The sequence below is a fragment of the Urocitellus parryii genome, chromosome 9, assembly GCF_045843805.1.
Source record: "Urocitellus parryii isolate mUroPar1 chromosome 9, mUroPar1.hap1, whole genome shotgun sequence".
NCBI classification, from domain to species: Eukaryota; Metazoa; Chordata; class Mammalia; order Rodentia; family Sciuridae; genus Urocitellus; species Urocitellus parryii.
In genome coordinates this window covers 107,650,082-107,677,854 of record NC_135539.1, presented here as the reverse complement: position 1 = coordinate 107,677,854, position 27,773 = coordinate 107,650,082, and the positions used below count along the sequence as shown (strand labels likewise).

Below are 27,773 nucleotides of genomic sequence, written 5' to 3'. Positions count from 1 at the left end.
ATGGCTTATTTCAATGAACCTAGGAAATCCATCTCCTAATGATGGGCTAAATATTTAGAAGTAACATATCCAAAAGTGTTTCCTCAAGACATAATAAATGATCATAATGATTAATTTGGGGAACCAGAATTGGAATTGGATTCTGTGAGAACAGAAAAGCAATAAGTCCTCTACACAAATATTTTTCTATTTAATATATGAGACCCAGGAGGAAAGCAGAACCCATGTCTAATATAGTGCAGGAAAAAGAAAATAGAATCATTTCTAGAATTCAATTCTATCTAGAAGAATAAAAATGGAAGAATTAGATGGAAACTGTTTCTTACTTGGTGCTGCCTGAGATTAGAATCAACATTCAATAAAGCAAATATATTTCATTCAGTGCAGGGGTGGCGCTGGACAACGAGTTCTGTCTCCATCTTGGCTTGAAAACTGACCTGCTTATGGTTAAATGAAAACAAGAGAAGGTCAATGTATCTCTTCTTAGCTTTCAGCCACAAGGCGAGATGGAGAATAAAAATCAAGGTGGCACAATGTCCAACAGTAAATTAAGCTCTGTTGTTCTTTTTCCATTTTTGATGCTCTTCTCATACAATTTAGGTTGCTTTTACAGGAATGAGTTTGGCCAAACAGTGACATTTTTACATTCTCTAAGTATTTCTGTGTCTATGGGCTGGCCCCACAATAACAAAAGAAAGCATAATGGGCCAAGACTTGAGATTTTTCAATGCATCTTCTCCCCCAAAGGATTATTCACTTCCAGTCTCAGGACTCTTAGATACATTAACTTGTGCTGATGAAAGAATTTTTAAAATAAACTTCCAATGTTTTACGAAACAAAAATAAAACACCAAATACTAATTTTGTGGATAGAAATACTCAAACCTAGTCTGAATTTTCTTGTTATAGCCAGTACACAGTTGATTCTGACATGTTTCGAGCCAGCCACATTAGTGCTGTCTTCAAGGGTCTAACCTGCAAAATACAGAGTCGAAAGAGCAACCACATCCCAAGTATCCTGGTGCCTATTAAAATCAGGTTCTTAATGAAAGTTTGTTTTCATGCTGTGAAATAAAAGTGAATGATGCTGGGCTGGGGTTGTGGCTCAGTGGTAGAGCACTTGCCTAGCATGTGTGAGGCACTGGGTTCGATTCTCAGTAACACATGTAAGTTAAAAAAAAGGTTCATCAAAAAATAAAAAACAATTTTTTAAATGAACGATGTCATGAAATTATGATCTAGAGTATCTCATGCATAGTACTTTAATAAGAGTTTGAAAACAAAGTTCCCAAATACAGTAAAAACCACTTGGGCCTACAAGAATTAGTCTACAGTTATCAAGGTACCTGTGCCTGGAGAATGTTCTAACAACCTTAAGGAGAAAAAAAAAACCTTTAGTAATTAGTTAATGAGCCACTTATTCCGTTTCCACTCTCATGCTTTACTATTATTTGGTTTTTAGAAGGGACACTTTGTAACTAGCTCAATTTTATTTTTAAAGATTCTAAGTGCCTTCTCTTCTACTGTTTCTTCTGTGCCACAGCAGAGGAGCTATTGTGTGATGAACACACTGTCCTGCCTTGCACATGTATTGCCTAGGCAAACACTCAGCTCATCTATATTTAATATGGCTTTCCTGCTGCTGATCCTTCAGGGTGTATATCTCCCCACCACATCTAATAAGCATGATGGATTATATTCAATTTAGCTAATGCCAACCTATAACTAATTATAGCAGCATCTCAAATCAGGCTGGAGTTACAGACTTGTCAAAGTGCCCTTTATAAACAGCCTGTCTCTACAGATTTATACAGCGAGGATGGGAGAATTCAGTTATAAATACGAGAAGACGATAGAATGACTAAGCTGCCAATGCTGGGGGCTATAAGTCCCAACTACTGAGGGACAGAGGACCATGTATCTTTGGAGCAAATGAAGAAGAATGATTATTGCAACATTTCAGATGGGCTTATTTATGCTATAAAACAAGTATTATGCTAGGGTGACTTCAGCCTCATGTCCACAGGTCAAGTGAAGATTTAGAACCACCTGAACAAGCTACTGCTTCATCATTCCCAGTGTGACCCTAGACTAAGTACTCACTCTTGATCTCAGGTTCCCATCAATAAGATGGGAAAGCAGCAGAGCTCGTTTCTAAACCCAGCTCTACCCCTAAAGGGCCCTGGAAGTTGAGCGTAGATTACTTAACCTTTCTAAGCTTGGGTTTCCTCATCAGCAAAACAAATCATGACAACCGCTTTGCACAGTTGTGAGGATTCAATGTGATGTTTATAAAACATTGGCTAAGCACCTAGCACATATTAGAAACTCAGTGATAGCATACTGGTTCCAACTGGTATTATACTCATTTTGACTATGAGAATCAAAAATTAAATTTCATATGGAAATGGGATATAATAAAAGATTAAATGCTAAACCATTATAAAATGGAGTTTACTCAGAACTCCACCTAGTCTGAATAATCTGTTTCTGCCATACCAGCAAGAACTATGGGAAAATAGGCAAGAGAGGGACTCCCTATTTTGGTCTCTACTGAATATGATAAAAATCAATCCTATGTGAGACCCTGGGCTAGATACTCACTCTTGGTTACAGGAGTCAAAATGAATATCACCCATACCAACATCAAGACTGAACTCAGAGCCCTCCACCGTCTTCCCATCACACATTCAGGCCTCACCTCCCACTTCCTTCTTCAATCCCACTCCAGCCACACAGGGCACACCACGCTCTGAACTCCACAGCGCATGCTCACACATCCAGATCTTGGCTATACTATTTGCTCAACTTCGAAGGTCATTCCTCACTGCTACCTCATGATACTTACTTCTTATCTTTTGGAATTTCTGACTCTTCTCAGAGGGACCAGCCTCAACATACAGGTCTTCAGCTGATTCTCAAACATGAGCAGTCTTTTAGAGTAATGTGTGCAAACGCATGCACACACACAACATGTTGATCGTGGCTTTGTAGATTCTGTGGTTGGTATTTATCTTCTCTGTTGATAGGTCAAGCAGAACATGGAAACTTTAGGCCCTGGAGAACCTCTTACATGTCCTACATTGTACCCTAAATGTTGATGAAATGAATGAATGAGTGCAAGTGCATCTTTTATACAGTCACCCATTTCCTCCGAAAAGCTTAAAAATCTTAACATCTGTAAGCATCTTCCACATTTTAAACTCCTCAAACCCTGGTTCAAGGAAGTCTAGCATTCAAATGAACTAAGTCATCAGATTTCAGAGTCTAAGAACCACCCAAGTCACCAGAAATGTTGACATTAAAGTTTTCAATGGATCATTGGTATTTTAATTGAGAATCATCCTAATCAGAGCAGTGGAGAAAATCTGCTTGATGTGGTATCATCTGTTAAAACACATCTTCTCCCTCAGGGCACAGCCCATCTGCCACTTCCACCATGGAATCTCCCATGGTGCTCATACTCAGATTTAATAACTCCTTTCTCTTTGTTCTCGGAGTACTTTGCAAGCACTTGCACTCATTCATTCATTTCATCAACATTTAGGGTACAATATAGGACATATAAGAGCTTCTCCACGGCCTAAAGTTTCCATGTTCTGCTTGGCCTATCAACAGAGAAAATAAATACCAACCACAGAATCTACAAAGCCAGGATCAACATGTTGTGTGTGTGTGCACATGTGTGTGCATGTGTTTGCACACATTACTAGTAGTGGTACTGAGGATCGAACGCAGGACCTTGGGCATACTAGGAGAGCACTCTACCTTTGAGCTATACTTCCAACCCCAAGAGCAGGGCTTTGAAGTCCAACCATGAAAATATCAGCTTTACATCCTAGCAGGAAATCACCTCCTCTATAAAATGGCCTAAATTGTCTTCATCGAGTTGTGAAGAAAAGAATTAGATAAGCATTAAAGCACTAAGCCCAGTATCTGCCTGGCACAGGGTAAATGCCCAATAAATGGTACCTATTTTTTTAATCACATAATTGTTATCCCCCACTACAGCATAAAGACAGGCAACAGAACAATGCACAAAGAGCTAGGAGTCAAGTTTATTCTTCTAGTTTTACACCTCACCTCTCTGGAGCTCAGTAAATGTAGATTCAGATTTGGGAGAATGGTATAGGCTCTAAGAACTCAGAGAAGGTCTGACTGTGAGGGAGAGTGCCAAGGGAGTCCACTGGTCAAAGTATAAAGGTGCTGTTATTTGACCACATGACAATTCTACCTGGCAATGATCCCACCTGCTGATTTCTGACTAGACCTTCCGGACCTGGTTCAAAATCCTCAATCTGAAGAAACTATTTTCTCTAGAATTCCCAGGACACCGTATACAGAGCTCCATTTCTGGTGTTGTTCAATGAGTAGCCACTGAAAAAACACAGGGGTGAGGTAATATACTTCCGCCATACTTTTTCCAGAGACACGAAACATATCCACATTTACTATCTCCTCCAATCTAGTTATTGGTTTTCCTTTTAACACTTCTATTGGATTGAGACACAACTAAGAGGGTCTATAAAACACATAAATTGAAGTTATTTACAAAGTTCCATTCTTTCCTCTAAGTGTTACCATGCTGTTTTATTGCCTTTTCTATTTAAATAGAATCTTTTCACTTTTATACATCTGTTTTTTTTAAAATAGAAACAGATTTCTTTATAAACTTAGAGAAGTCTCCTTGCTTGGAACTCTATCTTCTATTTGTTTCTTTATGCTTCCTCTTAATGCAGATTTGCATTAGCCCCAAATGAATCTGCCATTTGCTTACAACACATCTAAATACACACTATTTTCAATACTTTCATGCATATATCCTTGGACCACCAGGAAGGGACAAGCTCATCTTCAGCACCTCCATCCATGTCTCTGCAGCCAGCCAGTCCTGCCTTCAGGTCCCCACTAGGTTCCCCCACATGGCCAAGGTCTAATTGTGAAGTCAACACATTTCTCCAGCTCACTGAAAGTTGCTCAGCCCTTTCTGCTTGCATCTGTCCCCCAATACATTCACGTAATTTCAAAATTATAAATGCATGCACTATTTTGGTGTGTTATTCTGATTAATATATAAAAGGATAGCGACAAGGAGGAAAAGTAGTCATGGAATTTTAAGTGGGAGAGAATTCTAAAGAACCTTTCTTGACTACCTGAAATCATTGGAGTTTCTCATTCATCCTGAAAGAAAATCCTCCCTACATTCTATTTCCTAGTGTGTTTACAATGACATTTGTGCTGTCAGTTAATAAGCAAGTACCACTTTGTCTTCAACATTTTATCAATGTATTGCTAGGAATAAGGGTGCACATTTATAATCCCAGTGACTCAGGAGACTGAGGCAGGAGGACTGCAAGTTCAAAGCCAGCCTCAGCAACTTGGCAAGACCCTTTTATCTCAAATTTAAAAATAAAAAATCTGGTGTAGTGGCTCATGTGTGTAATCCCAGTGACTCAGGAGACAGGGGCAGGAGGATTCCAAGTTCAAAGCCAATCTCAGCAACTTAGTGAGGCCCTAAGCAACTCTGTGAAATAAAACATAAAAATGTCTGGGGATGTAGCTCAGTGGTAAAGCACCCCTGGATTCCATGCTTAGTACAAAAAAAAAATCAATATATTAAGAAAGTATCAGCACACACAGCAAAAATACTCCTTTATAAGGAAGGCTTAAATTATTTAGTTCTTACAAAAGCCTGACATAAATGTTCAGAGCTCTCCTCTCCTAACCAAGATACTAAAACATGAGCTAATCCTCAAACCTTATGTCTTATCAACAGGTTTGACTTGTGTGTAGATGTACCACCCTTGATGCCAATTTCCCCCTGGTTACACTACTGGAACCTCTAGGGAGAAAAAAGGGCAAGATGTGTCTGTCCTTCAGTCACCAACATCTTCTCTTCTCAGACTCCATCAAGAGTCAGGAGGCGTTACATACAAACCTGTATTTATAGGGATTTTGTGAGGTTCATAAAGAAGATATATAAAAACAGTAAATAGCACTGTACAACATTAACTATCTTAATATTAGAGAAGAAAGTCTTTTCTAAACTCTAAAAGGCAATAAAATAAAAGCATAGTATTAACTCAAAACAGAATCACTGATAGTCTCTACAAACATACCAAGCCACCATTTATGAACAGCTGGTATTAATCATACTCAAATGATACCACCAATTGTCTAGCATTTTAATTGAAACAAAAACATACTTTATGACTACTTGTTTTTTTCCTTACCATCCTGAATTGTGTGATATTGATTCTCCTATTCATCATTTTCCTCATTCTATCCATACTTGAGTGCCTTGCTATGCAGAAGTTGTGCCAAGTACCACCAATCACAAAGCAATAAGATACAATCCCTTCTCTCCAAATTTGGTTTGGCCATAATTAACCATATAAGGAGATTATACCACTATAAAGATATGTTGGTTTTGTGTGCACAGAAGAGCACAGAAATGCAGAAAAGTGTCCCTGTTGGGCTGAGAGGCTTCAAGGACAAGGCACCATCCCTGCAGACCCTTTCCAAGTTCTTTCTAGGAAAAGCACCGAGTTCAACAAATGAGAGAAAAGTTTCATAGCATGAATCAGTGGGCCTGGTTACCACAGACACATAACGGAAATCACTTAGAAGATAATGATGTGGGTCAGGGTTTAATCTACTCTTATTTCTTATAGTTAAAGCCCTTCCCAGTCTGGCTTCTACCTAATTGTTCAATGTCATACTCCATTAGATGCGTAGCACACTGGTTGAAAAATGTAATCTAGAACCAAAAACAGACTGTATGCAGATCCTACTCTAAAACCATTAGTGTAACCTGGGACAAATGGTCAACCTCTCTGACCCTCACTTTCCTTATATGAAATAGGATGACAAACTGCCAAATCCATAAGATTCTTATGGGGATCTCAAGATATTAGTATGTAATAAGTGATAAGCATTTTATATACCTTAAATTCTCAAAAATATTAGCCAAGAGTGCTAGTTGTCTACCCAATATCCACTTTTCCCTTCTTTCTTACTAGGGACTCTGATATATTGTGCCCTAATGAAAAAATCTAAAAATTGCATTTCCTTCATTCTCTTACAGAGAGGGGTGACAACATGACACAATTCTGACCCATCAGATATGTGCACAAGCCATCGCACAGGCTTCAGAAAAATCCTTAAGGGAACAAGTTCAGGAACCACGCCTTATTTTGCCTCTTGCCATTTTCCCTTTTCTATTTTGAACATGAACTTGATGGCTAAAAATGGAACAGCCATCTTGTGACCACATGGGGGGAAAAAAAAGAATCACAGAAATCTCAGTTCAGATAATCGTATGCCACTGAGTCAATATTAGCAAATACCTACCAAAATATTTCTAACAGTGTACAAAACATTCCCCCTATTTCCAGGCCAGTGCTCTCAAGTTTTCTTGATTAATTACTGTTCATCAAATTAAATACCTAAGTAATAAATATTATTCCTCCTCTCCCAAGTTTATTCCATTAACACACACACACACACACACACACACACACCCTTACCTTATAAGAACAAAACTGGACAAGTTAGATGAGGATGAAGGCATATTTTCTGCATTTATAGTATACACAACTATCTAAACTGGCCCAATACACCTTACCCAAAGCCCTTCAGGCCCATAAGTTTCATAGTTCGGACAGGTAATAAGGTCCATAAATCATATGACCAAATACCCCTAAGAAGGGTTGGACAGCACCTTATCCCCAAGAACATTAATATTCTTTGCGTATAAGTGTACAAATATTCAAATAAGTGACATACATGAAGACACTAAGAAGTATACATTAGGTCAGGTAGGGTTTCTCTAAGGACATTCAGGTCAATGGAAATTTTGCTCAAATGGGTTATAAAAACTCATTCCTCAGTATTTTGATTTTGGAGTTGTAAATAATAGACTGCCTATCTGTAGTACAAGATAGAATGAGTCTAGAATCCAAGGGTAAATAATAGTCTTTGGAAGTTTGAATAGGAAAATACATTACACATGGTTCAGAGAAATTAAAAAAAAATAAAGGTATCACAAGGGAAGGAACATCTGAACTAATCCATAAAGGATGATTAAGATTTTGAGAAACAGATCTGTTAATTAAGAATTGCATGAGTAAAGACCTTAATACCATTGATCATTAGTGGAAAACAGATAAATATTAATGAAAATAAAGCTAACATTTACTGAGAGATTTTGATGTATCAGTTACTTCTCTGCTCACTTCATCAGGATTTATGCATTTCATTTTTATCTCAATCCCATGAGGTGGATATAATCATATCCCAATAATCCAGATGAGTAACTGAGCACAGAGAAGTTAAATTTAATTGCTTAAGGTCATTAAGTATGGTTATGGAGAACTCAAACTCAATCTAAATGATAGTTGAAAGAAAATCCAATGAGATTCTAATTTTTACCTATTAAATTAGCAATTTTGACAATTAATATCTAATATTGGTGAGGTATAAGTTTGCATAAACCTTAGCAAACTTTTACAATCTTACTGATAAACAAATGGTATGGATCAAATCCTTTATAACGTGCGTTTCCACTGTCTCATTAATTCTACTTCTAATGATTTTTCCCGACAAAATAATTAGTCTTCTGATAATAGTGGACTAATAAATTTGGATGAACTCTTCCATTGAGAGGGTCTACAAATTCTAGGCAGATTTTTTTTAAAATCAGCTTGAATGCATCAGGGAGGTAGCAAGGCAAAGAATTATGGAGCCAAAAATCCAGGCGATGATGGAAACCCAGAGTGAGTCCAGCTTTGGAGCAGTTTTTCCCATGGAGTATTTAACAATTTCACACAGGCAGCTAAAAGGCTAATAATGATCTGACCATTGCTTCTGAAAAAGTTTAGGGGAACACTGGTAAAAGTCTGGAGGCTATCAAAGAAAATCATCCTCGTAATCTTGCTCTTAGTTAGACCACCATGACCATTTTTAGAGCAAAGTGAACCAGAAAAAAAAATTTTTTTTTGAAATACAGCTTCAAATCACCTCAAGCATGAAGATGTATTCAGGTGGGTATGGTTGCTAGTGTTCTCAACTACCCATCAAAATTTAAATGTTTTCTGAAAAATAATGCCTTTACCCCCAAAATATTTCTATAATTTCACAGATTTTCTAGTACACAATCAAAAACAATCAGCACATGAAGAGATCAGGCAATCTGTAAGAAACCTAATAGAAATGGGAAAAATACAATAGGATGAGATCAGAGACTCCAGATTATGGAGTTATCTTTAATAACAAGTGACAAGATAAAAGGTCCTTTCCTTAAATTCTTGATCAAGAGTAAAATAAACAAAATGACAATTCTAACTTTAAAAAATACAAGAGCTTTTACAGGGGGAGTATTCCCTAAAGCCCTGTGTTAAATGCTTGCCCCCCCACCCCTCCCAAGGTAGCACCATTGGGAACTGGGAGAAATTTTAGGAGGTGGAGCCTAGTAGGCAGCCCTTAGTGCTCAGCATCCCAGGTTTCCAAGAAAAGCCAAGAAGAGGGAGAAGAAAAAAAGATCAGGGTATTTATTTCCTCAGCTGCCTCCCACAGGTCACCATCGTCAGCCTGTATCCTTTAACCATAGATGACAGTTCCTTCTCAGTCGCTTTCTTCACACTGCCTCTGCTTCAGTTTTAAGTGATAGCCCTCTAGCCAGCCCTTCATGTGCGGGGCAGTAAAGTCCCTTCACACCTAATCAACCATCTCTTTTTAAAGTATCTCTTACCCACAAGGTCCCCGACAGATGGTGGCCATACCCAAGTGTATTATCATGAAATGTTAGAAGAATGAGCAGAAGAACAGAATCTTAAGAGTGCCATTAAACTCTTCTTCTTCTGAGTTGATTTGTTATAATGAGAGAAAGCTGACTAATGCAGCTTGGTAATAAGGAATGGGCTCTACTTAAAATTATGGTCAGTATAAATTAGAAACCCTTTTGTTTCCCTATGCCCTTCTAGTTTCTGCTGGGCTATGTTTCATTACTCCTAGCATTTAGCTCAGTGCCCCAGTGCCTGACACAAAATATGCTCAAATAAGAATTAGCTGAAATGTAAATATCTAATACTGAAGGACGAACAGGTCTTCCACTATGGAGTGACCTAGGGGAAGTTACTTCATTGGTTGGTTTCTTTATTCAAAATGAGAGATGGATGAGGACAGTGGCTCTCCACCAAATGGGTCAACACAAGTCATTGTAAAAAAATCTGAGAAGCCATGTACATTCTAAGTTTTAAATAAAGACTGAATTTGGTATTTGTCAAAAAAAAAAAAAAACAGAAACCCCACAGGAAAAAAAGATTGAATTCATACAACAGAACAATGAAACCAAGAGCTGAATTCTCAAAAGAAATAGAAGCCAGATGATTTGGGAAAAAAAATATATCAAATAACTGAAACAAAATCATTGCCAATCTAGAATGCAATAACCAATGCAAACATTTTTCAAGAATTAAAATGAAATAAAGATACTTTCAGACAAACAACATAAGAGAATTCATCACCAGCAGACTGAATACTAAAGAGTGCTCTCCAGGCAGAAAGAAAAGCTTACCAGATGGAAGTTTCAAGAAAGACGGGAAGAGGAACAATGCCCAGGTTAATAGACATAAATGAGTATTGGCTGAAAAAAATAATGAATGTGTCATTCAGACACACACATATACTTGACACCAATAACATTAAAAAGGCAGGTAAGAAGAAATTTTAATGTTCTAAAATCTGGGAAGAGGCACCAGCACTAATATACATTAGGAGTTGAAAAGTATGTGCACAGAGTGTCCACTAAACAAGAGTAAGAAAGCAAAAAGTTAATAAGAGGTGGAATAATACAAAATAATCCCCAAAGACAAAAGTACCAAAAAGATAAGTGAAACAAATAAGAGTAAATAGCAAGGTAGAAGATACAAGCCAAAAGATCACATTATATGTACTAAAGGCGATGAATTATATCCCTCCAATTAAAGGCAAATATATCAGATGAAATTAAAAATAGGCTGCTGAGAAATTTTCAAAACATAATAATATAGTATGAATGGAAAAAAATGTACCAAGGGAACATTTAAAAAGTTAATGTAGCTTTAAATGAAAACTTTTACTAAACACATTTTATAACATTAAGATTCAAATGATTCTAGTGTCTTGGGATGCTAAGGCAGGAGGATCACAAGTTCAAAGCTGGCCTCAGCAATGCCGCAATTCATCAAGACCTTGTCTCTAAATATTTTTTAAAAGGGCTGGCAATGTGGCTCAGTAGTTAAGTGCCCCTGGGTTTAAAAAAAAAAAAAAAGATCCAAATCACCAGAAAGTGATTATGGGGGGGAATAAATCACTATGAAATTATGAAAATTCCAAGATTCCAAAAGTCATTTCTTTAAAGCATTTAATAATAAAATATCCTGGGGATATTAATTAGGGAAAGAGGAATAAAGAATAAGAAGACAAAAGAATTGACCAATATCAGAAATTAAAAATGTCAAGTACTACTTCATATGCCATAGATATTAATGATAAAAGAATATGATTAATGATAATATAATTTACAAACAACCGACACCAATAATAAAAATTTAAATGCAATAGAAAAATTACTAGAAAAATACAGCTCACTAAAATTGACTCCGGAAACAGAAAATGTTCATGAATCTTTGATTATTAAATGAATTAAATCCATAATTTAAAGTCTCCTCGAAATAGAAATTTCCAAGCCCAAATTGCCTTACTGGTAAATTCTATCAAATATTTAAAAATTAAAACCAGTGTTAAAACTTATTACAAAACCGCATTAATTCAGACAATGTGATATTCAGGCAGAAACAAAAACACAAACCAAGTCCAGATAAAGTTCCATGTCTATCAAGACACTTAATGTGCAAAATGTTGGACTACAGACAAGAACGAATGGTGTTTTCTAATAAAGGCTCTAGGTCAACCTGATATCCCTATTCATGCAGGTAAAAAAAAAAATGAAATTTGATCTCTACCCTACACTATAAATGATAATTGGTTCCAAGTGGATTTCAGATCTGTGACTAGAAAACAGTCGAACTTTGGGAAGACAATACAGGAAAATATCTTAAACTTTGAGTATGAAATTTAAACAAGACACAGAGGCATTTAAGTGAAAAGTTTAAGCTGCTCTAATAAAATCAAAAGGGTACATCAAAAAGGCACTCTTAGGAGAAAAGGAGAAAGACACAGCAAGGAAAAAAGGGTATTTACAGCATATAACACCCAAAGGGCTCATTTCCAGACAATACAGAAGACTTCTAAAAATCAATTTTTAAAAGAATAGCTATTGTAGAGAAAAGCAGAACCTTACAGGCACTTCAATAAAGACAATAACCAAAAATGACTGCCCCCAACAAAAATCTACGAAAAGATGCTTGATCTTCTTTTTAGGCATCAGGGAAACATAAATTACAAAAAGAAACCTCTACAAATTTGTTTTATTAGGTGGAACAAAACAAACTGAACACATCAATGTTGTGGAGGAAGTAAAGCATACTGTGACCACTTCGTGCAACTACTCAGCACAACCATTGTAAACACCGGCCTGCCAGTGTTTACCAAATAACGCACATAATACCTATGGCCAGCAAGTCCACTCTTTCCAATAAAAATGAGGGTTTTCAGAGAATAAGTAACAGAAAATGTAACCTAAGTGAATATCAACAGCAGATTGAATTAAAGTTTGTTCATACAAGAGATTATACAACAATGAACTGACATCTAACATACTTACTGAAAAGCATGTCTTTCTCTCTCAAGTAGCACTGCACACAATATAAAAGGATTACCTTGTCTTATTTCACTTCCATAAAATTCAGAAGTAGGCAAGAGAAAACTAGAGTTAGAATAATGGCTACTTTGGGGTAGAGAAAGGGGGATTAAGAGAGATGAGGGATGTAAGAGGAGCGGTTATGTTCTATTCCCTGATCTGCATGATGGCCACATAGACAACACTTGCTTTTTAAGAATTCACTGAGCAGCACATTCGAGTATTTTCCCATGTGTTATACTGCAGAAGAAAAAGGGAAAGAAATAATCAGGAATGTGACACAGATTTACAAAGATATTCTGTGCCATCATTTATTATAATATTATAGAAAACTAAATGTCAAACACTAAATTATGATATCCTCATAATGGACTATTATGTAATCATTTAAATTCTTATAAAACTTCAAACCTATTGTTTAGATATAATGGGCTACAACTCGCTATATACAGCATAATCTCATTAAAATATGTAAGATATATATGCACATGTTCCAAGGCCCGGGGTGGCGGGAAGAACTGGGATGACATAGGCCAAAATGCCAGCAAAGATAAAAATCATAAGCACTGTGTCTATTTCTGCATCTATATTTTCTTAAAATATCTTACAGATAACATGAAAATCTTTAAAAAAAAATGAGGTCAAAACATTTTTTTTTAAATATTATCCAAAGGCTCTTATATTTGCCAGTTCTGCCTATACTTGGAAGCATGTCATTGGAGCAGAATATTCCTCCCATAGTCTGAAATACTAAGTTAACATGTACAGATCCAGTTAAACATAACACAATACAGGAAGAAATTACAAGATCTCCGACACAGACTCCCCATCAGTGCGCCCTTCGTTTGGAGCAAGTGATGAGCTCCTATCCCCTTCTCTCAAGTTTTACAGGAGTCAAGATGCATTAACCAACAGGTCCAGATATTCTTCACTAACACTGGTCTTCTTTCCAAGGACAAACCCAAGAAAATGCCCGTTTGTGCCTCACCTTTCCTGCTCTCATGAAGTCCTTCCCACCCCTCAAAGTCTCGCCCCTCTCTCCATAGCTTCCTAAACAAGCTTTGCTTCAGGGAAGCCTCCCACAATCCCCCAGGACCAGAAGCACTCAGAAGTTTCCCCAGTATGTGTAAGTCCTATAGGACCCCTCAGCAATCATTTCCTTTGTTGCAACTTTCTCTTCCACAGGCTTCTATAATTTCCAGTGCCTCATTTTCCTACCTCGGAGTGTATGGTTCTGCCGCTATCTAGATGATGGATGAGAAAGAAGAAAGACTAGGAAAGAAAATGGTCTTAAAACTCTGGGAATGTTTTTCTAAGGAAATAAAATACCACATCATATTAATTATGATGACTTTATGGATGTGTTAGGATGGCCATATAAAGAAAAGAACAAGTGTTGGGAACAATGTGGAGAAACTGGAATCTCTGTAGGGTTAATATCTTAAATAGATATCATAAATAGATATTTGTTCACCAATGTCCATAGCATCATCATTCACAAGAGCCAAAAGGTAAAAGTAACCTAAGTTTTCATCTCTGATGGCAGAATAACATTTGTACACATACACACATACACACAATGGAATATTCTTTAGAAAGGAAATTCTGACACATTATAACACAGGTGAACCTTGAACACGTTAAGTCAGTCACCAAAAGACATACTATCTTATTCCAATTACAAGAAACCCAACAGTCAACAGAAGAGCTTCTCAGATGAACCACACCCAAATTTCAACAAAAGAGCAACAAAATGATTATTGTATTCAATCACTGTTTTGGGGTGGTTTGTTACACAGCATTAGATAGCTGATATAATATACTACCTTAATAAACACAGCAACATTTGTTTCACGAAGCGATTACGTGTAAATACTCATCTATAAAAATTAAGCTATGTACCCAAGATTAATGCATTTTATTGCACTTAATTATACATATTTAATACTTGATTTTTTTAAGTTTCAAAATTATAATGGAGAGATTAACAATATCAGACATGAGGAGAGCTATAAAAAATTTTTTTTAAATAATGAGATTTTAGGTAGGTTGGTCTGGGAAAGTCACTCCTGTCTGGGGCCATTGAACAGACACTTCATGAAACAAGAAGAAAGACAGGTGGACTTATAGGGGAAGAATATTTTAAGAAGAATGAACAGCAAGTGACCTGAGGCCAACATGCTCCAGACAAGGTGGCCAAGGGATGGACTACCGAGAATCCCCTGGGCCATAATTGTGGATTTTTCTGTATTTGAGATGACAGGCTCCCGGGTCTATACCCTGCTGATGGGTATAGTCAGATGAGAACTGAGATTTAACCATTGGATTTGGCAATGGGCACGTCCCAGGTACCCTTGATTGGAGCAGTTAGTTTCAATAGAATGACAAGAATGAAACTTAAAAGTAGGTTCAAGAAAGTAAATAGATGGAGAAAACTCTCCCTGGGTCTATTTTAGCAAAGAGAAGCAGGAAAAGGAGGCCCGAGCTGGATCAAGTCGAGAGGGTTTTATAAAGGTTGGGTATATTCCTTGATGGTGCAGAGAAGGGAAACACGGGCACAGTCCTTGAGTGGGTGAGACGACGTGGCCTGGGCACTGAAGCTGACCCCCTAACAGGGAGGGGATTAGAGTGTGTGGGGTCCACTCAGGGCAGAGAGTGGACTTGGTGGTAGGAGTATGTGGAAGCTCTTTATATCCTTCCTCTTTTGTTGGTAAAGGAGAAGAAAAGGGAGGGGGGCGGCTGTGGCCAGGTGTGGTCAGTTTGAGGAACTAGGAAAGGGTCTGAAGGCTTGCCCTGCCCGTGAGCCGGGGAAAATGCAGAGAGGCCTCAGAAGACGAAGGGGGCAGGGTGTGCATGGTGCTGCAGCTCTCCGGGCACTTTCAGGCACTTGGTGCAGCCCAGGGGAGGTAGAGAATGGGGTCCAATTGGAGAGGGGGTGTTGGCCAGGCATTAAGGCTGAGGGGCCGAGGAGCCGGAGTTAGGGAGAGGCATTCGGGTGCTAGTAGATGTCAGCAGGAAGAAAGATAAAGTGGGGACGAGTGTCATTTTCTAAGCTCCTTCTCATCACTGCTGCCTGGGTACATTCTCAAAACCCCAAATCAGATGTCATGCCCTGAATGAAAGCCCTTGACAGTTTCTTTCTGCCCACATAATAAAATATAAACGCCTTGGTAAGATGTTGGGATTTTTTAATCAGTGAATCCTGCTTCCTGCCCCTTCCCAACACTCTGCTTTGGGCACAATGAATCCCTTGTGGTTCCTAAGAGCAGGGCCCTTCCCCTCGTTCTTTCCTCCCTTCTCATCACCAGACTGACTCCAGCCATCTCCTCCAGACAGCCTCCCTGGATGCTCCTACTAGTCTCAGTTCTCCCTGTTGAATGCCTCAACAACCTCAGCTGGTCCCTGGAATGCATCCTTCATGTTCTCTGCCAGGGCCTATGATTAGTGGCCCACACTGAAGCTCCTTGGGAAGTGGTATCCCCTCCCCCTCATCTAAATCAATGATATTTTTTGTTGGTTTGTTTTGTTTTGTTTTGTTTTGTTTTGTCTTTAAAGAAGGACCAACACAGGAGAGATACCAAGAAACGCTGGTGGAGAATTGAGAGAGATGTAGAACTTGGGTTGTCCAGAAAGGCGTCTGGGAAAGAAGGGAGGTGTGATGGCACAGGGGAACTGGCACAGCAGCTGAATCTTTTGTTCTGAAGGGTAGAACCCTTGCATAACCTCCAAGCATCATGTTTTACGATTTTCCTTAACTCTGGAACCACAGTTTCATAGTAAATCATTGCTTTCTGGAACTCTCACAGAGTCAATTTCTTACTTATAAAAATGCTCACCCTGGCCCTTCTCCTGCTCCCTTAGATACACATCCCAAATCATGACTTGGCACCTGTGCAGGCACAGGATACCTAAGCCCAGGTCTTTCATCCGAACCTCTGCTTGAAGGAGAGGTGCATCCCTGCCCCATCCCTCACACGGTGAGCACAGGTCAGGAAGGAGACTGATAAATGAAAGTTCCAGTCAGCTGTACCAGCAGAGGGGCAGCAGCACCATTGACCACATCTCTGGCACGGCCCCTTCACCCCCCCTGCATTGGCGGGCCTCCCTCAAACCCAAGGGGTGAGTGGTTTGGGTGGGCAGCCTGAGTGACTCACCGAGGTCACTGGTGCATGTGTACAGGGCTGGCTGATGAGGGTGGAGGTCAACAGGGACTCCAGAGTCCAGTTACCCAGCTTGCTCGTCTCTCCCTTGCAAGCGGTCTCAGCTTGAGGCTCTTCTGAGTTCCCAATCCCCTGCTCTTTGGGGCTTTCTTATCACCAGTGCTCAATGCAAACTGGGCCCACGTGCAGCACTGCTCGTTCTGTTAACTTAGGGTTGCCTGCCTTCACCTGTGATTTCTTTTAGGTAGATGGCTGTTTCAAGTTTCACACAGGTGACTTCTCTGTTGTCCAGCTGAAAGTCATGAGGTGATCCGGGCTTTTCTTTCTCAGAGTTCCAACAACACAGGCAATCCTCGGGTCTCATATAGCAATTGGGGTTTTGTTAATAAATAGACTCCTTTTAGGGCAATTTTACTTTATAGAAAAAAAAAGGAATAGGACCTACAGAGACAGTCCCCAAACACACCTATCATTAATGTGTTATATTAGTGTGGACATTTGTTATATATAATTGATGAGCCAGTATGGATACATTATTGTTAGCTAAAGTTCAACGACCTGGCAAGACTTTGTCTCAAAAGTAAAAAAATCAAAAGGGCTGGGATATTGAGCAGCCTGGGTTCAATCTCTACACACACACACAAAAAAAAAAAATTAAAAAAATTAAATAAAAAAAGATAAAAGAAAAGAAATCATTATTCAGTAGCACTGTTTTTTTCAGTCCTGATCAGTGCAGGCCTTATCCTGAATTTTTTCTTCTCCTATGAGTCCCTTGGACATCAACAGTGGAGGAGAGGGGAGACCTGGATATATACCCCAGAATCATAATTCCTGGATAAAAACCAACGACTTTTCACACAAGTTGCTATGTCTGGAGGTTCTGTGGACAGCAAAACTGAATCCTAATCTTGTAGTCTCATATTTTTTCCTCTTTATCTTGCAGTCTCATATTTTTTCCCCTTTATCTTGTGTGTACTGAGTATTTCTGCCACCCAATTAATTTGGTAAAAACAGACACACTGTAGTTTTCATCCTCAGGTCTCGTTAGTGGCAGGAAATGCTGATGGGCATGCTTCTCTCTTGATGATTGTGACTTGCTGGCAATGGCCAGTGGCTAAAGTCTGGTTTCAGAGATGTTAGCAATGCCGCTGCTGGGAATGCCTCCTGGAACTTTTCCTTTGATTGACTGATTGATTATTCTTCTTCTTCCTGACTTGGGCTCATGGTGTAAAGGACTGTGGAGATGATGCATCTCTCCTTCAAGCAGAGGCTCAGATGGAAGACCGGAAGTGCTGTGCTCTGCCCAGACACCTGAGTCAAGATCAGACTTGGCCATGTGTGTGCACAGAAGCAGGGAAGTGACCAGGGGATTGAGCCCAAAGGTGCTTCACCACTGAACTACATCCCCAACCTTTCTAAAATTTTTTTAAATTTTGAGATAGGTTCTAGCTCAACTGTTGAAGCTAGTCTCAAAGTTGCAATCCTCCTGCCTCAGGCTCCTGAGTTGCTGGGATTACTGACATGCACCACTGCGTCAGGCCTGAGTGCAAGGGGGAGATCATTTTTGACAGTAGGAAATTGGTCCTATGTAGCTTCCAGAAAGCAGTGATTGGAGGAACTGACAAGGGGCCCAGTGACTGGAATGCAGAGTTTGGTTTCCTCAGCCCTCAGGTTCTCTGGAAAAGCAGCAGAATCTACAGGAAAAAGCACAGGCTTGGGAGTCAGGAGATCATAGGCTGTAGGTGGGTAGAGCACTTGCCTAGCAAGTGAGAGGCCCTGGGTTCAATCCCAGCAACACTGCCCCTCCAAAAAAGAGAGGGAACCAGGAGACCCCCAGGCCAGTTTCACCACCTCAGAACAGCTGCCACCAGGCAAAATGACAACCTGTTCCTTTCCTCTCACTGGCAGAACATGGCAATGCCTGTCCTAGAGCCACAGGAGGTGAGATGCACTCACCATACAGGTGAGGCAAACCAAATCCAGCAAGGTGGAGTGACTTGCACAAGGTGGAACTGGATGACACATCATCTTCCTCCTGTTTCCCTACAATTTCTTTACGGCCATGCAGAGTAGAGGTGGGGAAGCTAACAGTATGGCAGTCACTTGCTGCTGTCAGAGGTATTCCTAGTTACTCGCATGCCTTGCCCATCTCCAGCTCTAAGGTGAGCATCTCCTGTGACAGAGAGGTCTCGGGGAGGACCAGCACTGACAGTCTGTGCTGCTGTCTGATGTCACAGAGCCAGGCGCAGAAAAGTTTCTTAGCTAAGGAACTAGAATTGTGACCAGGCTCTAAGGAACTAGAATTGTGACCCAGCAGATAGCATGACTGTCCCTATTCTCCCCTTTGCACTTCCACACTCCAATAGCAATAAGCAACAAGGCTTCCTAATAATTCTATCTTTAATCCATGAAGCATCTTAGGCCAATAATCCCCTAAACACTGGAAAGAAACTAATTTAGCTTTTGCTTCAACATTCCCATCCCAAGCTTTGGTTCACTCAGTTTCCAGACCTTTTTGTCCTCTAACCAGTTCAACTAATGTGCAAACATATTCCCAAACAGCCTCCAAAACAGATTATTACCAACAGACTGGAGAATGACGCAAATGGAGACCATCTACATAAGTGAAACAAGTTGAGCCACAGGGAATGTTGTGTGGCTTAAATCATGGTGCTGGGTGATAGCCACTGGGCTGAGTTCATGATGGCAGGTGTCAGCAATTTATCCTTGTTCTTTCTTGACCCAGGTCCAAGGTGGATCCAATCTTTTTTCTTCAAGAGTGCCCACCCCCACTCTACACACGCACAGATGGCAAAGTCACCGCTGCTCTTTCCTGTCTTCTTTGGTGGTCTCCGTGGGCATGCAGCCCTTTGGTATAATTGGGAGGACACCAGGGACAAGTAAGCTCTGTGCATTTTTTTGAGAAATGAGTCAACAATTTCTTATTTCTCCCCACACTCTCCCAGAGAAAGAATCTAGAGCAGAAGCAGCTACCATCTTAGATATGCAACTCCACAACTTTGACTGTGGGTAAGAGTCAAAGAGCAGGAGATGAATATGAACCACTAAGCCATTGATCCTCCTATTAAGTGGACTTCTCTAGGCTTTTTCCAAGTTCCATTCAGGTTCAAGAGGTGGGGTGCTCTTCATGTCCTCCCCAAACTCCTATAACCCCCACTAGCCCTTTATCCCCACTAATTTAATGATGCCTTTTCATAAAAGGACTGCACCTGAAAACCAGCAGCTCTGACCCTCCTCAAGCATCTGAAACTGCCATCTCACCCCACACAGCTGCCTTGGGGAAAATGCAGCTGCCTCCTCTCCACCACCATACCCAGTGCCCCACTTTCCCACCACATGCCGCCATGCCAAAGGGTGAGTCGCACACACATCGGAAGCTTCCTGGTCACTTTTGACTCACTTCATAAGTGTTTTGCTCCAATTTTACCAAATCTGTCATTATTTAGAATAGAGAAGAATCAGAAGGGGACTCATTATTACTGTGATTATATGATTTATTATGAAACCTTGAGTGAGTCAAGTCCCCTCTCAGTCTGTTTTCTTACTTGTGAGCTGAGAAGGTTGAACTAGAAGACCTCCATCAGGCTCTGAGCTCCCTCGGGTCTATTCGCCACCTGCTAAGAGCCTTGCCACCCTCATCTTCCTCCCACTAGGAAGGTCAGGGGCAAAGTCTCTTGTTTTTACACTCAGTTTCTGGAGGTGGGACTAATGCAGGTGAGACTTGGAACACACCAGACTTGAGCCTTTAGAGCTGACAGGGAGCTCAACTAATCTACTGCCCAAACACTACACCTTTCAGGCAGCTCCTGAAGATCATCCCCAAGATCTAAACAGGAAAACTGTGATCCAGAGAAGCTCAATAACACGCACCAGGGCCCCAGAGTCCTAATAGGTGATAATGCCAAGAAGATAAGAAAGCACATTTTCAGTTTCTTTACACATCACCATGATTGTTATGAAAGGGCATTATTATAGGTGTCAGTCAAAGCTTTAAAAGATATCACCAGATATAAAATCAATCAGAACTGTAACCCTTTAAATTAATATTTTTTATTTTTGGTCAAGAAGTAATATCAGGAGCTTGGATGCTAAACCTTTTACCAATAAAAAAGACATAGAAAATGGAGCTTTTTTCCCTATTACTAGTCTATTTCATGAGTCTAGAATTCAGAAATCACCATCAAGGGTACTCACAACTCAAGGAGTTCTCCCCCAACATTCACTGTCCCTTAAGACAAGCTCTCTGCTCTACCAACCTATCAAGTTATCTAGCACATTTACATATGTGTTTATAATTCTGCCAATTCTTAATGAGAATCCATGCAAGCTAAAGAACTGTTCTATTTATCTACAAATTTTCAGTGTCGTTGCTACAAATGATTTATTTCACAAACTCAAGTACTTTTTTTAAAGTTAAATTTTATTTCTCATATGTGTATGAGAAGCTCTTTCAGATTAAGAGAATTCTTGTGAATTACCTAAGCCAAAATGATCATATTTTCCTCACTAACATAAAATTTCCTAAAGTGATTTCAGAGAAAAACATTCCAAACATCTACTAAAATTCACATTTAAGAATCCCAACATTCACTTTACAGATGATTCTGCTGTTGTAAACGATCAGTCTTGACTCATTTAATCCCTTGCAAAATCCACCCAGAGAATTAGTCCTAGGGATTTTAAAGTATATTAAGACACAGCACACAGACAGGCACAGGGATTGTTCTGAATCTAGAGCATCTGAGCATCCAAGTTCTTATCTTCCCAGATCATACTTGGCATCATTTTGCAAGAAGAGCTACTCTTCCCTGCAAAGAGAAGTGGTCAGTTGGTAAGTTCTTCCAGAGGAAGGGGCTGGTATCCTCAGCAACCATTAGTACTCATCTGAAGGCAGAGGGGCATCACTATGCTACCAGTATGATACAGATTTACTTGCTAGGTCTTCATATCCCAGCAGGGAGCAATCTGTTCCTTTAAACTGTTCCAAGACTGCAACACAAGTCTGTTGACCCTAAGAGTGGGCCTGCATTACCCAGTTAATCCTTGGGAACTTCTGTATCTGATACAACAAGAGCCTTGAGTAGCTGCACAAGGCTGAAGGTTAATCAAATGAACTGCCTTATCTTAATCCATCTGGAGTGTCAACGAGGTATAAGAACAGGAGTAATTCCCACAAAGCACCAACTAGATAAGAATATGGCGTTTTTCTTTGCAATAACTTGACATCCTTTGCTTTTTCATCCTTTGCTTTTTCAAAGGAGACAGTCATTCCTAACCATCCTAGCAGTTAGTTGCTTTTTGCTGAAACTGTCCCAGGCACCCATTCATTCAGACAATGACTGTTCAGTCACATCCTAATTCTGACACATTTATAAGGTCTTTATTTTCTTTAGAGTCCTTCCATTGCCTGCAAAATTAACCATCTCAAAACACTACTCTTAACCACTTACTCTTAACCTGACTACCCCAGCAAATGGTCACCTCCAAAACTCATTTTAGGGAAAAAGAAATCATTCCAACATGTACCAAAGAGAGAGACAGAGAAAAACAAAAACAACAAACAAACAAAAAAAAATTGAGTGACAACAATATCTGTTACCACAAGTTAATTGTCTGTGAAATAGCCAAAGGTCAGAAGCAAATGAAAGAAAAAGTTCCCATAATCCGAGTGATCAATAGGTAGACATTCCACATTCAAAACCAAGAGGAAGATTCACCAGTGCAGTGGTCATGCATGACTGCTTCTGCAGCCTCACCTTCCCGAGCCAGTGGCCTTGACTCCTCGTGGAGAAAGAGTAAGCCTTTGGTCTCGTCCACACCCATTCGCTGACATGCAGGGCCTCCAAGCTTCCAAAGGATAGGAACAGCAGGCAAGGATAGCTACCCAGCATGCTCCCTCCGGTGTGGACATCAGTCATGCTAGTTCCCACCCATTTCATTACTCTTTTGTTGACCACCCACATTTAATTCAGCTTTAAAGACATGACAACAAGGTCTGAGATTTGAGGGATGTACCTGACTCTCTCTCCCCTCCAGTGGTGGTGGAATCTGATCAGCAAAACCAATCTTCCCTGGATCACCCATAAAGGCACTAACCTCATCCACGTTCTCAAAAGCGTTGATGACGTCATATGGCAAACAGGACAGAAGGTCAATCACAAACCATGTCTTCAGGTAGTTCATTCGGATAAGTTTGGGGTCAGAAATCACCTCCCCCGCTGGTCCAACAAAGGTGGTATGAAAATTCAGCACAATGTCCACCAAAAAAATGACATCCACGATGCTGTCCACAACCAGCCAGGCCACATTGTTCTGCCTGGTTTTAAAGGAGACGTTGTAAGGGACCAAGATGGCTGTGTAGAAGGTCAAGATCAAGATGATCCAATCCCACGTGGTTTTAAAAACACAATAGTGTAAGATGATGTGAGGGGGAGTCTTTGGTGCCTCTTGCTTGTATTGGGGAAGGATATCTGAGCCCAGCTGCAGGACCTGTATGAGAAATAGGACCAAGAGAGTACTAAGTTAGAATTTAATTGCAAGCATCTAACCAGTCAGCATATGTCACTGAAAAATGCACAGAATACTCTGTATGGATCATTAGCTACAATAACAGTTGCTAGAGGAGGATGGGAGAATGTACGTGAACATGATAACAGAAATGATCATATCGAAACAATGAGAAACTATTACTTGGCTTATCGTGAACTGAGAAGCATACCAAATATTTCATGTGGATTTATTATCTCATCAATCCAAGATACAAAAATACAAGCTTGTTTTAGTTCATTGCTCTGTGTGACAGGTGAGCAACTGAGGCTCTAGAGAATCAAGCAACTCGATTCATCAGATATTTATTGCTCTGTGCCAAGAACTGGTCTAGGCCCTGGACATATGGCAATGAAGACAACAACCCAATCCCTGCTCAGTCTAGTAAACAAATCAAAGGTTGTTTCATATTGTGCTCTGAGCTAAATAAGAGGCGAGGGAGGGGGAAAACCAGAAAATTGATCAAATGTGGCTGAGGAGGAGGGCTGGGAGAAACCCGACTGCTCATAAAGACCCAGCCATTCAAACTTGTATGGAAAAATTATCCCAGGCAGACAGCATCCAGGGTGTAATGACTCAGAATGGAGCAAGCTTGATGTTTTCAGGAAAAGAAAGAAGGCTAGTGTGGGGAGAGAGAAAGGGAGGGAAAGGGAAAGCACCGGGGAATAAGGTGGATCAAATTATGTATGTATGTGTGTGAATATAGCATAATGAATCCCACTCTTATGTATAATTATAATATACCAATAAAAATTAAAAAGAAGAGAGAGAAAGCCCATGTGGATGAAGGGCACTGAGGAAGCTGGGGGAAACTGGAGATGCTAGAGTTGCCCAGCGAGGAAAGTACAACCCAAATCATGCAGACCCTGGTTGGCCATGGGGAGGGACTGGATTTTATTCTCAGATCAGCTGGATGTAAATTGAGCGTCTTATGCAAGGGGATAATAATCCAGTGTATTTTTTAAAAAGTTACCCTAGATAAGGGAAGAGAATCCGGGTACCTATAATAAACTGAGGGAAAGATGGAGTAATAAAAAAATTTTGGAAATATTTTTGAAGTGAAGTCAGCTGGATCCCCTCGTCGCTAGAAAGAGAAGAAAGGAACAATGAAGCGAATCCACCACCATATGCCACAAGCTCAGCAATAGTGGCCAGCCCAGAGGAGGTACCCTGGGTTGTTTTTAGGTAAATGAATGAACTCTAAAGACCCAGAGCTAGCAAATGATGGAGTCACGAGCCCAAACTCCATCTAGCTTCAAAACTCACGCTATATTCCACATCAAGGTTCATTAGGTTTCTCTGAGTAACCCAGGCTTATAAGACAGCAGACTGTGCAAGGAAAAGTTTGGCTCTACAACAAGCTCATGGATGGCCTTTCCCATCAACTAGTCAAAGGCAAAAAGCAGCGCCTTCTGAGAACAGGCCAAGCTAGAAAAGAGTCCTTAGCCGCTCCTCTGTGCCACTTACAGATTCCTGTGAATCTCAGGGTGAGACCCCATCTTATGTCATCATAGCCACTTCCTTTTACCTCTAGAAGTTGAAGGCCATTAAGTAAACATAAACATCCCTCTTTTCCCTATGGTTGACCCCAGCCCTTAAAAGAGACAAAGGAAAGCTAAAAATGCAGAGTATCCATGTGCATCTTAAGGTAGGGGTTCTCTTTCTACCTCTTCCATGAACACACACAGCTTTTCTAGGCCTGGGGGTTTTAATTTCCTTTCCCCATGAAAAGGAACTTACACAAGTGTGATCAAGGAAGGCCAGGCCCCAAGACCTCAGGCAGGAAAGAAGATTGGCCTCTAAAAATAAAGCAAAGAATAACAACCAAGTAGGACATCTGCTTCTGAAAAGATGGAGTAGTCAAGTACAAGGAGGAGCCCTGGACATTGCCTATCAAACAAATGTAAAAGACTCAGAAAACTGGAGAAAAGAAAGCAAACCCGCTAGGTACAGCACAGCAGTGAGTTCCCTAGGATTCCTCTTTGGTTCATACATTCCCAGACTTGGTGGTAAAGAATCAAGGACCATGAAGATACGGATGTGTAGAGATAAAGAGGTCCACCAAAAAGTCCCTTCTCCTACCCGAGAGGCTGAGGCAGGAAGATCAGAACTGAAACTGGAGGCCAGTCTGAGCAACTCAGCAACTTAGGAAGACCCTGTCTTGCAGTAAAAAGGGCTGGAGATATCGCTCAGTGGTAGAGTGCTTGCCTAGCATGTGGGAAGTGAGAGGTCTGGGTTCAATCCCCAGTACAAGGTTAAAAAAAAAATTCTCCCCAGTCAAAAGTCTAGGAAAGTGATGGCCTCCAGACAGAAAGCTTTTAGATAATAATCACTCTATTAAAGCTATCCACTACAGGAAAAAGTTGTGGGCCCACTCCCACTAAGTTCTCTGTCTAGAAAACCTGACTTCCTCTTTCTCAAGGCTACAATGAAGCCCCAGAGAAGGACCAGCCAGGAGCCTGGACTTCCACTAGGACCTAGCAGTAATGAGACCACCCCTAGTCCCCTACAACCCAGGGAGGATCAGTGTGAGCTTAGCGGGGAGCTGGAGCTCCCACTCCCACCTAGCACAAGAAGGAGCACCCTCTCAGGTGTCCCAAGAGGCTGAGAGGAAAATCTGTTCTTTTACCCCAACCTGGCAGAAATCTAGGTGGCCCCTGACGTATAAGTGTTAAAGAAAGTCAACTACAATGAAAACTCCAAGTAAGATCCAGAGTTTCAAAACATGATGCTTAAAATGCCCAGATTTCAATTTAAAAATGATCATGATGCAGAAAAAAACAAGGAAATATCAAACTGAATAAAGCATAGATAATAAATAGATGCCAATACTAACATGATAGAGATATCAGAAATATCCAATCACAGACTTTTAAACAGCCATCATAAAAATGCTGTAACAAGCAACTGTGGACAGCATTAAAAAAAAATGAAGAAAAACAACTTCAGCAAAAAAAAAGAGAGAGAGAAGATAAAAAGAAGAACCAAATGGAAGTTTTAGAACCAATAGAAAAAAAAATCTAATGGGTAAGCTCAATAGCAAAATAGAGGGGATAAAGGAAAGAACCAGTGAACTCAAAGATAAAACCATTGAAATTGTTCTGCAATTGTTGTTCTGTAATTGAAATTATCTGTACAACAGAGACAAGAAGGTACAACTCATAGTGATAAAAGGATCCACCCACTAAAAAGAAGCAGGAATCCTAATGTGTCTGTACAAACAAAGGAATTACAAAATATGTGAAGCAAAAACTGATTGAACTGAAAGGAGAAACAGATACACAATACACCTCTCTCAACAACTGATGGAACAACTAGATAGAAGATCAGCAAGGGTCTGAATTCAACCAGAGAGGACTTAATTGACATTTCTAGAATGTTCTCCCCAACAGGAACAGAATACACATTCTTCTCAAGGGCACATGGAACATCACTTAGGACAGACCATATGCTGACCCATAAAACAAACCTCAACAAATTTAACAGAATGAACATCATACAGACTGTGTTCTTCAACTACAATGGAATCAAACTGGAAATCAATCAAAGAAAGATAACAGGAAAATATCCAAACGCTTGAAAACCAGGGGAATTCTTAATAACCCCTAGGCCAAAGGGAAAGTGTCAAGAGAAATTCTAAAATAGATTGAATTCAAGAAAATGAAAATTCCACATATCAAAATGTGTATGATACAGCTAAAGCAGCAGAGAAAGGGGAATGTAGAGGAACAGAGGCAAATTTCCTAAGCTTGTCAGAGAGTATCTACAGAAAAACCCTGTAGCTAACATTATACTTCATGGTGAAGACTGAGTACGTTCCTCACAAAGATGAGGGGCAAGGCAAGCTACCAGCTCTCATCACTCTTATTCAACACTGGGCTGCCATTGCAATAAACCAGGAAGGAAATAAAAGGCATCCAGATCAGAAATTAAGAAATTAAACTCTCCCTATTTGCAAACCACATAATGGTTTACATAGAACATCCCTAAGAATCTACATAGAAACTCCTAAAACAGGCTAGGGTTGTGGCTCAGCAGTAGAGCACTTGCCTCGCACACACGAGACCCTGGGTTCGATCCTCAGCAACACATAAAAATAAATAAGTGAAATACAGGCATTATGTACAACTATAACTAAAATAAATAAAATAAAATATTTTTTAAAAAATAAATAAATAAAAAATAAAAAAAACCCTCCTAAAAGTAGGTGAGTTCAGCAAGGTCATGGAGTGCAAGATAAACAT

At 40.0% G+C, this 27,773-nt stretch overlaps 1 protein-coding gene across 2 annotated transcripts in view; it reads right to left on the bottom strand.

The window, feature by feature from the left end:
- Window positions 1-27,773, bottom strand: part of Kcnh1 (potassium voltage-gated channel subfamily H member 1) — a 357,402-nt gene that overhangs the window by 260,811 nt on the left and 68,818 nt on the right. Inside the window, exon 6 of one of the 2 annotated variants that reach the window (XM_026387530.2) lies at window positions 22,999-23,472. In XM_026387530.2, the coding sequence (XP_026243315.1) occupies window positions 22,999-23,472 (474 nt within the window). The remainder of the gene's footprint in view (window positions 1-22,998; window positions 23,473-27,773) is intronic. The other variant, XM_026387531.2, reaches the window with a different exon arrangement.